Below are 13,665 nucleotides of genomic sequence, written 5' to 3'. Positions count from 1 at the left end.
TTTCAGATTGTCTGTCTTCTACAAAGTTTGATACATTTTTATATGAACATAAATAAATAAAAATTAATAATGCCACAAGACGAATAAATGTTTACCGATGATAAGTCAATTAAGACCATTTTTTACATGTCATAAAGTCAGCTTAGACTATTACAGTTGCAAATTGACTGAATGGTTCTTAGCTGTTTTGTAAATGTTCTAACAATATAAAATACAATATTACTTTTTTATCCTATTCTATTCTTATCTCAGTAAAGGAAAGAAACCCGTCAAAATAAATTAAGCATGAAAAGTTGTAGATATACAGTGTGTTTTTTTTATGAGAACTTTTTTGAAAGCAATTTTACCCCACTTATAGTTATCAGAATTTAATGATTAATGGCTTATTTTCTTCGTTTTTTAAGGGAAATTATGAAACAAACAAAAAAAATTACAGTTTTTGTTGAAAAAGTACAGTAAAGTTGAAAATTAAAACTTAGGTGTCAACATCTAAAAATGGTTTTAGCGCATTTTTCTTATGTTCAAATATTCTACCTTTTGCAAGAATGGCTGCAAAACGCTTCAAAGTTGAGATATAGAGCTATAAATTTATACAGATACTATTGGGGACATGTACTAGAATAGGTCAAAGTTTGAAGGCCATATCTCAATCAGGGAGAAAGTACTGGCCCCCCAAAGTCGACTACTGAAAATCCAATTTTTTTCTTGCAAAGGGTAGAAGATTTGAGCATAAGAAAAATGCGCTAAAACCATTTTTAGATGTTGTCACCTAAGTTTTTAATTTTCAACTTTACTGTACTTTTTCAACAAAAACTGTAATTTTTTTTGGTTGTTTCATAATTTCCCTTAAAAAACGAAGAAAATAAGCCATTAATCATTAAATTCTGATAACTATAAGTGGGGTAAAATTGCTTTCAAAAAAGTTCTCATAAAAAAAAACACACTGTATATGCTATATTTTCCTTCTTTCTATGTATATTTTAAATAATCTATATATTTATCATATCCTTATACAATACATATTCTTTTCTTTTCATATAATTTGGTTTAATTAATACAGGGGTCGGCAGCCGCGCGTCAGACGCGACTAAGTCCCTAATTTAAACCATTTTGGATGCTTTGATAAACTTTTGGAAAAGAGAGACTGCAATAATAAGGATAGGTTTACAGCGTGAAAAGCTGTCTATAATACTATGCAATAAATAACTTTTCTTAATTTTTCTAACGTTAATAGTTTCAGATTAGAATGGTGAATGCTGCAGTGATAATGTAATGATATTATGAAAAGACCTGATCCTATTCTCATATGGAAATCAATTCTTGTGCTTCTTCAATTCATTTACTGGGTAAGCAGCAATATACAGACAGACATACATCTTTATTTGTATAATGTAGTTCTGTTGAATATCAAAGAATATTAAGGCTATTAGAGCAACAACTTATAAAGTTTAGATGAGATATCAAATCACGTCCAAGCTTTTTATTTGATGGGTAATAATGTCTATAATTAAACATTTTGTGATAAAATTTTTTTTTGAATGAATAATCAAAATTTTATTAGGCTTTAAATCATGACATGATGTGCCCAAACATTTTTGGGCTTCTTTTGAGATTTTTTATTGTGAATTTAGCATCTAAGAGCGATGCTATCAAAAAAGCTAATACATGGAATCAATATTATTTTTTTTATATCAGACTGGAGGGCTATTTCTGTTTTGCGTATCAATATGGGCCTACCTCAATCCTATAAGGTATAAATGTTAGTTTTAAACAAGAACAATTAGATACATTACAATATTTTTCTAATTCTGTGTATCAATATGAGCCTACCTCAATCCTATAAGGTATAAATATTAGTTTTAAACAAGAACAAGATCCATGGCAATATTTCTCTAATTCTGTGTATCAATATGGGCCTACCTTAATCCTAAAAGGTATACATATTAGTTTTAAACAAGAACAATTAGATCCATGACAATATTTCTACTTTTTGTACCAATCCAATATGGACCTAACTATATCCTATAAGGTATAAATATTAGTTTAAAACGAGAACAATTAGATCCATGACACTAATTCTGTGTATCAATATGGGCCTTATTCTATTTGTTTCAAGTTATTCCAATTCATTTAAAATTATTGTAAGTTAGACCTCATAATAGCATTTGACATGTTACCATTTTTGTGCTTTTTTAAAATTAATTTGTTTAATTTTTTTCTTGTTCAAAGTTGTTCTTGCCAATCGGTCAGTGTCCCTTTTTTCGGTTATGAAATTTAGAATATAAATCGCTATTTGAGAATAATAGAATACTTCAAATAATAAATATAACTGACAGGGATTGATTCAAAGACAATTATTTAATATTTACTTTAAATTATTTTAAACACGTGATTTTACATGATGTCTCTGAATTGGTTATAATCTTATCGACATAAATCAGAATTAGAAAAATGTGTTTTAGGGGAGCTTTCCTGACAATTATTCAAACAGCGGGAGAGGTAAATCTTTTTTAGTAACGAAGATACTCTATAATTCGAAATACCTCTCTGTCAGTCACCTAAAATTAGTAGAAAATGTGATAATCTTTATTTCTGACCAATGACCATATTCTAAAACACCCTTCCTGTATGTCCATCTATTAGTTTGCTTTACATATATTTCTAGTTGACTATTCTTAATATTTAGGACCTGCTATAGTTTATATGCCTACTAACAGCTGTACTGGGTTGTTGGATATTTCTAGTTAAATATTCCTAATATTTAGAACCTGCTACAGTTTCTATTGATATTTTTAGTTGAATATTCTTAATATTTAGGACCTGCTACAGTTTCTCTGCCTGCTAACAGCTGTACTGGGTTGCTGTATATTTCTTATTGAATATTCTTAATATTTAGGGAACACAGTAATAGTGTCTGACTGATTATGACGTAACAAAAAAAAATTAGCCAATGAGAGGCCGTTATTGACCAATGGTAAAATTTATAGTGGCCTCTCATTGGCTAATTTTTTTTGTTACGTCATAATCAGTCAGACACTATTACTGTGTTCATATTTAGGACCTGCTGCAATTTCTATGGATATTTCTAGTTGAATATTCTTAATATTTAGGACCTGCTACAGTTTCTATGGATATTTCTAGTTGAATATTCTTAATATTTAGGACCTGCTACAGTTTCTATGGATATTTCTAGTTGAATATTCTTTATATTTAGGACCTGCTACAGTTTCTATGGACATTCCTAGTTGAATATTCTTAATATTTAGGACCTTCTACAGTTTCTATGGATATTTCTAGTTGAATATTTTAAGTAATTAGGACCTGCTACAGTTTTTATGCCTAGTAACAGCTGTACTGGGTTGCTGTATATTTCTAGTTGAATATTCTTAATATTTAGGACTTGCTACAGTTTCTATGCCTGCTAACAGCTGTACTGGGTTGCTGGATATTTCTAGTTGGATTCACCGGAACTATAGGAACATTTATTTTCAATAAATCAAAAAAATAAATCCACTAAAAAATTTATAATCTTTCGCTGCAGACAAAGCTAGCGGCTTTGCTCCTAGAATCTGGGAGCTCTGTATTGCAAGGGTAAGTAGGGAACATAAAAACTACCCCAAACACCGCCAAGACTTAAATCTAAATATAAGATAGGGAATAAAGGCTTTCTTAGAATGGAGAATTCAATGAAGAAAGCTTATGCTTCAGACAAATACAAACATAACTTTATATAATAGGATACCCGCCAATTATTAAACTTTAGCCTCAGCAATTAACAATATGCCTTAAAAAATTTTCAGAATCAATTAAAATGTACTTCTAGCTAGCCAGATCCCTAGCAAGGATTTATGTGTATGTGTTACTGTTTGTATTTTTCTTTGTTTAATGAGACCTGATTATTAATGGACTTAAAAACGTACATTGATTACCCTTATTTACATAATCATCGCTATAAAATGAATCTTCAAACTTTTATTTTTAGACTTTACATACGTTGTATGTTTGAATGGATGTTTAGAGGTAGACAAACTATTTAGGCCTCATTTATTATTGCTGATTACCTACAATCAACAATTTGTGTGTGCTTGCAGGGATCTTAAGGGATAAGACAATGGATAATATATTGGTGTACATTTGAACATCCCTTAAAATAAAAAATGAAATTTTCCTGTAGTTTAAAATTGTTTGTTAAAAATGTTGAACAAACCAATAAAGTATCAAGAAATGTATTTATAGTTTTTAAGCCAGTAAATGTGACAATGTGTTTATAAATCTTTGGATATAAGTGTAGTTTAAAGTCCAATGTTCCCTGCCTCCCTGGTCTGTATGTTTAACCCCAGGGATCTAGAGGGATAAGACAATGACCGATAAATTATTGTAATTATTGGTCGAAACGTTTGGACACTGAACTTAATAAATTCAATAAAAAGAAAATGAAATTATATAACTTTGGGGACAAGTGTAATAAACATCCCAATGTCCCCTACCTCCCTGGTCTGTATGTTTAGTCCTAACTTTGTGATTACAAGTAAACACATTAAATTAATTGATTATATATAATTATAGATAACAATATACATGAATAGTCCACAAAAAAATATTCTGTTTTTAGAGAGAAGTGGTTATAAATTTCGAATCTTTAATATTTTTTTTCAAAATGTATTTTATTTGATAAATAGGAGTAACTGGACAAAGTGTCTCAAAAATTAGCCACGTGACGTCAAAAAATAAGAGATCTCTTTTTTAGGGGCTTTCTTTTTCACTTCTCCTCGCATCTCCCTCATTTTTATGACGTCACATGGCTGATTTTTGAGACACTTTGTCCATTTACAAAATTGGCTATCAAAACAAGTATGACACTATCAATAAAAAAAGATATCAATAAATGAGATAAAGGAACGAAAACAGTAAAAGTGTCTGACTATGACGTCAGAAAAAATTAACAATTAACCAATGAGAAGCCAGTATTCACAATGGTAAAATATATAGCGGTCTCTCATTGGTTAATTGTTAATTTTTTCTGACGTCATAGTCAGACACTTTTACTGTTTTCAAAGGAACAAAATTAACAATTACAGACAAGCAACGGTTTTAGTATTTGAATTTTAATAAATAAAGCAATAAAATGTACTTGTATACATATGTTATATGTACTTGAATATCTTTATATTATGACGGACAGAACGACAGATACAGACATATAGATTAGCTTCGCTACTAATCAATTTGTTAGACAAACTTTATATAATCAGAATACATCATATAATGCTTGTTACTATAATTGAAAAGCATGAGCGTGCACAGTATAATGCCAGGTTGGTGCTCTATCATTCACTTTGTCTGTCCGTCCGTAATTCTGTCCGTAACGCTATGGGGGAAATGTGATTTTCTCAGCTCCTATTCACGATAGACAGCTGATTTTTTGTGTGTAAAAATTCCCTTTACCAATGAGCATCAAGTATGTAATTTACTTTTGTATGCTACAAAATGTAGATACTAAACAATAACACATAAATATAACTGAGAAATGTTAAGTGATGTTTTATGATGTTATGGATGTTATCATCCTTGTTGAATTTTTGACTGCCTCCTCTTGTATATATAATTGAGGAGAGGTTTATATCAAATTTTAGGGGAGTTTAAAATTGGATGCAAAAAGTATAGGAGGCAAAATTCAGTTATTGCAATTAAGGTTTGCAAAGAGGCCTCAATACTTTTCTCATGCTCGCCCCTGGTTTCAAACTTTAAAATGAGTTTGTGTTAACTTTGAAATAACTTTTAGTAGGACAGTAATTCACTTGTAAACTCATTTAAAAGCTTAATATTCACCAATTATGTACATAGTATGGAAGATAAAATTCAAATTCAAATTCAATTTATTAACCATAGATCCAAGAAGCCCCCGATCTTGGCCAATTATCCTCCACCGGGAAATAATATTTAATATTGAATATTAAAATGATAAAGATAAATTATATACAATTTTAATAAAATTAGGTATATAATATCACATGGTTATATATATATGATGGTTTATATTTTATTTCCCATCCAATCATTATGGCATATTTATTAGCAGTAATAATATAAGATAATAATTATATTAATAATAACTATAATGATTAAGTTTGCGGATAATGCCCTTGTCTAGCTGGCCAAAAACAAAAAGTTTGAACTTAATTTAATCTTAGAAAGAGTTTCTTCGTATTCATTCGAATCCGGTGGATAGGAACCGGTTCTTATCCATACGAAAAAAACTATGTCTAGCATCGTATCATATCCAGCTTTCTACGAATATAAAAATGTACAAACATAAGATTAAAACCAGTTTTTTTTAGCCCGTGCCTTCGGGGTAATAGAACGTACATAATTTTTGAATTTTTTAAAGTCCTTACTTATTGACTGTAATATTCATTAAAGTTTGGCCTAACTAAATTGTAGCTATTATTCTAGATAAATCTGGTTTTGAAAACTATTCATCTATAACTCTAAAATTTAATTTATTGCTTATTGTCCTCTCCCTATATTCCAGGCATATCTTTTACTTTTGTTGAAAATATGAATATACAAAGTATATACATAATCTTTACATAATGGTTTTAATATGTTCTACCATAATCCAATTTCCTATCATTGACTCCTATCACTTTAAAGGTCGGGCATAGAGTTAACAAATATTGATATAACAGTAAACATTCCAGAATAAAGCTAACCTTTTTATTTGTTACTGGCGGCTTTGTCCCTAATGGCCTCTAGACACACGTAAAATTGTTTATTTTTAATCTATGTTAAAATCGATCTCTCTCCCAAAATAGTTATAACCCTTCCTGGGACCTATGAGAAGCTACCCTGTAAAGGAGAATCATAACGGTTAGCGAGATCCTTTGAAACAAACAGACAGACAAACAGACACACATCATGTTGCTTTTTTTTATAAGGATTTAAGAATTTTAAAACATTAGATATTGGAAAATAACTTAATGAACATCACCAATTATGCCAAACTAAGTTATCCCTTCTGTAGAACATTGGAAATTGTTAGTTTGAGCCAACCAATAATAATTAGGGTTGTCCCCTTATTCACTGTTATTTAAGATAAAGGTATAATTTAGCTCTATATAATTAATCAAATTTAATCAAAGCAAACTTAAAAATTATAAGGGGTAAAAAACAGTGATAATAAAAAGGAAATACTAAAACATACTAAAAAAAAGATAATAAAATTGTTGGATGTAAAATTCATTATCTTAAAGTTTTATTCCCCCTCCCCCTATAAATGCCAGATATTTTAAAACATGGAATGTCAGAAAAGGCTTTGATCTTAGCATTCAAATTTACTTAATTACCCTCTTGGCTAGGCAATAAGTTGTGTGACATCATTTTGTAAATATCCTTAGAACCAAGAGGAAGTGTGAAAGTATGAAGAATAGATATAGTACATCTGGATGATCAATCTGGCCCTATAGACATTTTTCGGCGATATAATTTGCCGACAGCTAATTTTATCCTAAGAAATTAAACTATTCATAGGTGACTTATTAATATACTAGCGGCTACGCCCCTAGAGGCCTCTAGTGGCACTTTAAATGTTTTTGTTTGTTAAAGTTTACGATAATTCTTTATATTACGGATACCTCTTAATGTTACGTTGAAGTCTCCCAGATATTAAGAAAATTTTCCATTTTTTTGTCATTTCTTTTGGGAGGGTGGTAGTACCCTCCCCCAAAATAGTTAAAAACCTTCCCAGGACATATGAGAATCTACCCTGTTAAGGAGAACCCGATCGGTTCAGCGGTTAGCGAGATCCTTCGGTACAGACACACAGACAGACAAACTCCATAGAATTAATATTGTCTTAGTAAATGATCTATGTATGAAACTGCGTTGATAAGTTGTTAAACCGATTTAAAACAAATTAAAAAATGATAAATTATAAATTTTTTTCTTCATAGAATGCTGAATTATTAAAAATAAATTTATGTAGGTGTTGTGCAAGATAGAAAGAGATTTCTTGTCATAGTAAGCAAGTTTTAGTAGCGAAATTACTCAACAAGTTATTTCTATTGGTGGGTCTGTCAACAAGGACATCCAAGCTTTTTATCATCGAGGGAGGGGGGGGGGGGGGTAAGTAAGGTTTATGACAACAAGGTTATTTTTGGGGTAATTACCGTTCCTAAAACTTTTTAATGGTGCCAATAACTCACATAAAATAAAAATGTCAAAAACTAAGGTCTTTTACCCTTGCGCGAAGCACTGCAAATTTTTAACTACCTGTTCCTTCACAGATAGATGTAAAAATCCGACTGGAAGTTAATTTCTAATACAAGCTTTATTATCAGCAGGAGCAAAGCTGCTCTATAATTATTCTGTTTCAGAGCCTTGTAGTGAATGTTTGTTTAATTCTGGTGGAGCTCCTTGGATTATGTCTCATTCTTGGCAATTATTCTACCATTAAACTTTCATTCAGGTAACTTTTAAAAATAACAATTGTATCCATTTGGACAAGGTATTTCTTTATTTAACGCACTTACTATTGACAGAAGTTAATAATAAATATCTCATTTTTTTCATTGACGTTGGTCATTTGGACAAAAAAAAACCATTTTATTGTTTTCAACAAATTAAGCCTTAAAAATTTATGACGATTCTAACGGTGTATATAATTTTTCTAATATTAACAAAAGCCGAAAAAACAAAATCTTTAAAATGGATGCATTTTTGCACACCCATTAAATTGGTCATGGTCCATTAATCTTTGAAAAAACTTTTAAAGGCATAACTTGTTAAAAACCATGTAACCAGTCAATGAAAAAACTGAGATATTATTAATTTTTGTCAATAGTAAGTAGGTTAAGAAAGTAAAACGTTTGTTCAATTAATAAAAACACACTGTATTAGATTTGAAATAATAAGGATTAAGGAAGGTGGTGGGTTCGAATCTAGGCTTAACAACGAGTCATAACTAAAGAAAACAGGTGCAAGCAACTCATTACCATGTTCAGTCAGGACGTTCAGACAAAGGTTGTGGAATCAAAGTTTTGGCTGTCTGTTGGGTGTTACTTGACCTAATATCACGATTGTCCTTGGTTGTTGGACCTGACGTAAATTATTTTGAAGAGCAATATTTAACTAGTAGGTCAGATAAAGGGCATGGTTGCCCACCACTAAGCCTCGAATGTAAACCCGTTTGGTTGCTTATAATTAAAATTGTTTTGAAAAGAGGGATTGTCATATTTGGGTAAGGTTTAAGCTTCCAGTTAATTTTTTAAATTGTGAGTGGTTGAGGCTTACATGCGGCTGACGCTCGGCAGCCGAGCCCTGGAAAGATTTTTTGTTCTTTATTTGAAGCAGCCTATCCAGCAGTTTTAGAGATATTTGATTTAAAAATACCTTTCTAATTTCAAAGGAAATAATGTTATGAAACGTTTCTTACTTAAGTATTTCCTGATACAATGAAGGATATCTACTAGAAGAATATTAATATAAATACATAAGAAGGAAAATTGTATCCAAAATTAGCGCAGCAATATCAAGATAATATAATTTAAGTAATTATTAAACACTTATTTATACAATAATAGATTTTTATGATCACATAAAGATAATTCTATGTTTCAAACGTTGAATAACCTGCCACTCACTAGGACGTATTAACGTTGTGACACACAGACAAACCCCAGTAATAGCTACGCTGCAACAAAATAAACTGTCGTATATACATTAACATTCTTTCTGCCCTCCAATCCATTTATGTAAGAAGATTATTTTTGTGTAAAAACATAATCTCATACAACTAAGAAAAAGGGGTCCGTGTAGAGTAATTTGTCAGGGATCTAAAGGGATAAGACAATGGCCGATGAATTAATGTACATCCCCAATGATGATATACAAAATTACCTCTTCTGTAACCTACAATTAGTGGTTGAGACGTTTGTACACCCAACTTAATAGACCATTCAAAAAAAGTTCCCAAAGTTGTTGATTCACCGAATTAGAATACATTATAAAACTTTGGAACCAGTGTAACAAACAACCCAATGTCCCCTCTCTCCTGGTAATTTGTACATTGTACCTGTTGGACTTTTGGATGGTATTGTATCGACTTTTGAAAATTTTCGTTATTAAATTGCGTTGGAAAACTAGCGGCTTTGCCCCTAGCTCTTGGCCTCTAGGGGCTTTGCCCTAAGTGGTTATGGGAAGTCCATATCATATGATGAATCGTTATTAAAGCTAAAGAGATAATAAATATTTTAAAATTTCCCTGGGTCATTATGTATATTCCCTGAAGAGTAGAACATAGACGTCCAAGGGGGGGGTAATGGGGCGATTACCCCCCCAATATAAAATTTACCCCTACCCTGGGGGTGCCGTAGGCACCCCCAACAATTTAGGAGGGGGTATTTACCCCCCCAAACAATTTTGGGGGGGTAAATACCCCCCCCAAAATAAAAAATCTCTAATAAAAAAAATTTTTGCATTTGCATTTTTAATACTATATATTTAATAAAATTTAAATTACCCCCCAAAAAATTTTACCCCGGGGGTAAATTTTGGGGGGGGGGTAAACTAAATTTACCCCTGCCAACAGATTTCAGGGGGGGTAATTTACTAATTACCCCCCCAAGAAAATTTTACCCCCAGGGTAAAAATTTTGGGGGGGGGGGGGTATAAAAAATTTGCGGCACACTTCGCGCGCCATTTTACCCCCCACAAAATGAATTACCCCCCCTTTAAAAATTTTTTACCCCCCCCAAAAAAAAGCTTGGACGCCCCTGGAGTAGAACCTAATCGATTCAGTGGTTACCGATATCTTAAACTTCAAAGGACAGACGGATGGGCATTCATCGTTTTACTTTATGTTATAGATAACAGAAGGACCTCTTTTAACAGCATGTCGACAATTTATCAGTTTCGGTCAATTTTAAATGGTAAATTGTACGTCAACAAAATGCTTCTACGTTTATCAAGGGTTACTTCATATACATTTGGTAAATATAGTAATTATAAATATTTTTCTTTCTAGTAAATCTTTTTTTTCTCTTTCCAAAAGTGATGACGTAAGAGTAGATTACAGAACGTTAAAGGTATCTTAAGGGGGAAGGTGAAGGGTAAGTTTTTCGATTGTTGGTTTACAACTTTAGGTCAGGTTAGGTTAGGTTATATTTGTTACAAGGTAGCTCCCAGTCCCGCGGTGGTTAGGCTTGAAAAAAAACTCCCCAATCCTAATTTCAATTTATTAAAAAGAGAGGAAGGGGGGAGTCAGTGTTCGACAGGCACTTTGTAGGAAAGCAACAATTACGTTAATTATTCTTTTTTAGGGATGTGCTAAAACTGAGAATAGTGTCAGAATATGGCAAACCAGAATATCAACATTTCATCAAGGAACAATTTACAGATTTACTTAATCAGCTAATAATGAAAAAAATATAGTACAGGAGCTATGTGCAACTCTCCTTCAGGGCAGAGACCTTTAAAGAACAGAAAGCAATTTGCTAGAAGACGAACAGGGTCTCTGCCACTTAAGGCAGATAGTTGTCTGGATTATATATCTATACTTATACATTTATTAATCGGCTGCACTGGCTTTAATTTTCATTGTTCTTGATTAAAAAGTAATTATCTACTTAATTTATTTTGTCCATACATACAAATTGTTCCTTGTGCTACTATGTCAAATGCATGGCATAATTTTGTGTGTTGGACATGTCTTGGTCCATAAATAGGCACAATGCTCTACTTTGAAATAATAGGACTTCTAAACAAAGATTAAATGGCACTAAACATTTTGAAATGAAAAAAAAGGGATTACTTGTAGAAAAGTTTCTCTTCTAAAAATTACTTAATAACTGTTTAATAATTTTGCAAAATTTATAAGAATTTAAAAATAAAGTTTCATAAATAAAAGAGATTATGGTATAATATGATATAAATAAAACTAAATTTAAGATCTGCTCAGAAAAACAAAGTAGAGCCTTTTTGATAACTTTTAAAGGTTAGTAGCACATAGAAATAATTTGAATTTAACCAAGACCGATTCATAATAAAAAAATTCTCTGAATTTATGTAATAGGCGACTTTACTTATTTTTCATGCACTTTCCGTGTATTTTTGGTTCAAATCTATTCCAGTAGATCATGTATAATGTCCTTTTGGTTTTCAACTTTAGGTCAGCTGTTTGGCTGCTAGCAGACTTTCAATTTAAGAAAGGTCTTTTTTATAATTCTGACTAGATCCTAAATTTGTGTTTATCTTATGGAATAGTGACGTAGTATGAAAAATCTACATAATTTATTTTATTTTCAAAGTTGAATAAAATTCCAGCACACATCAGGAAGGGAGAGAACAATGGATGATTGTTACACTAGTCCCCAAAGTATTTTGATAATGTTTTTTATTCCCTAGCTTTGGGAACTTTTATTGTTTTGTTCATTAAGTTGAGTGTCCAAACGTTTCAACCACCAATTGTAATCTACAGAAGGGGTAATTTTGTTTATCATCATTAGAGTAAGTAAATCAATTTCTAGTTCATTGGCTTATCCCTTTTATCCCTGAGTACAAATACATATTTGTTCAGAAAACTTTTACAAGATACACAAAATCCATGAGAAGCAAAGCTTTAAAGTTTATGTTTCCGCTTATTAATTGGTTAGTTGAGAAATGGGTATGGCAAATTAGTTAAAATGACGACTTGAATTTGAATTTATGACTTTGACAATGGACGATAGATTGACACTCATCCCAAATGATGAGAAAAAAAATTACCCCTTCTATATTAATATTACAGTTGAGAGTTTAGATACTTCTATTATCAACCAATCAAAATTCAGTTAAATTATTCAAAAGTTTTGAGCCGACGAATAAGGTAGAGTGGTTATGAAATAATTTGCAGTCTAATGTCCCCTCCCTTCCCTGTAGAACCCAAAAGAAAATCATAATGTTTGTTTTGGTTTTCCTTAAGAAAAAAAAACAAAACACTTTGCACTTTTTTTTTAACTTACTTTGTCATTATGTCCTTACAACAATTGAGAAAAGTTAATTTTCTCAGGTGTTATTAAATTGTGTTGGCTTTGTTCGATTTGCATGTTATCTATAATTCTTAAATTACTTATATACCTCACTGTTATGGATGTTGTCATCCTTGTTTCTCCATTATTTTAATCACTTAAATCTTTTTTTAAACTTGCAAAATGAAAAATTACAGAAAAGCTGCACTGCTAGAAATGATGATTTGTGTAGAATTGAAATTCCAGCTCCCCCCCCCCCCCTTCATCTAGTCCCTTCGCACCTCAAGACTATTAATAATATCATTTGGAATGCAAACTTTCAAACTCTCTCTCTCTCTCTCTCTCTCTCTCTCTCTCTCTCTCTCTCTCTCTCTCTATCTTTCTTTCACTCTCTCTCCCTCTTCTCTTATACATTATGGGTGTTAGAATATACAAAAAAATATACAATAGTTTAATTAATTAATAGTTAGATTTGGCAAAGAAGCATAAAGGTAAAAGAAGTAAATATCAACTGGCTAATAATGTAGATATGTCTTACTCTTGAAAACACACAAAAAATTGTGTATTTTGGTTTGCACTATTATCATTTGTTTGTTGGACGAACCGACCGCAAACTACTGCTAGCCAGGCAAACCAACATACTCGTAATCTACGGACTAAA

At 31.4% G+C, this 13,665-nt stretch overlaps 1 protein-coding gene across 1 annotated transcript in view; it reads left to right on the top strand.

Annotated features, from left to right (window-relative positions):
- The first annotated feature begins 1,238 nt into the window (after positions 1-1,238).
- Positions 1,239-13,665, top strand: part of LOC145325065 (tetraspanin-18B-like) — a 31,791-nt gene continuing 19,364 nt past the window's right edge. Inside the window, exons 1-7 of the mRNA XM_080167888.1 lie at positions 1,239-1,346; positions 1,696-1,751; positions 2,463-2,499; positions 3,398-3,477; positions 7,986-8,019; positions 8,376-8,467; positions 11,319-11,383. Coding sequence (XP_080024014.1) covers positions 1,281-1,346; positions 1,696-1,751; positions 2,463-2,499; positions 3,398-3,477; positions 7,986-8,019; positions 8,376-8,467; positions 11,319-11,383 — 430 coding nt within the window. The 5' untranslated portion in view covers positions 1,239-1,280. The remainder of the gene's footprint in view (positions 1,347-1,695; positions 1,752-2,462; positions 2,500-3,397; positions 3,478-7,985; positions 8,020-8,375; positions 8,468-11,318; positions 11,384-13,665) is intronic.

Source organism: Acartia tonsa, chromosome 7 (assembly GCF_053477335.1).
Source record: "Acartia tonsa isolate MP-2025a chromosome 7, ASM5347733v1, whole genome shotgun sequence".
NCBI classification, from domain to species: Eukaryota; Metazoa; Arthropoda; class Copepoda; order Calanoida; family Acartiidae; genus Acartia; species Acartia tonsa.
Note: the sequence above shows the minus strand (reverse complement) of the source record. Positions and strands in the feature narration are given on the sequence as shown.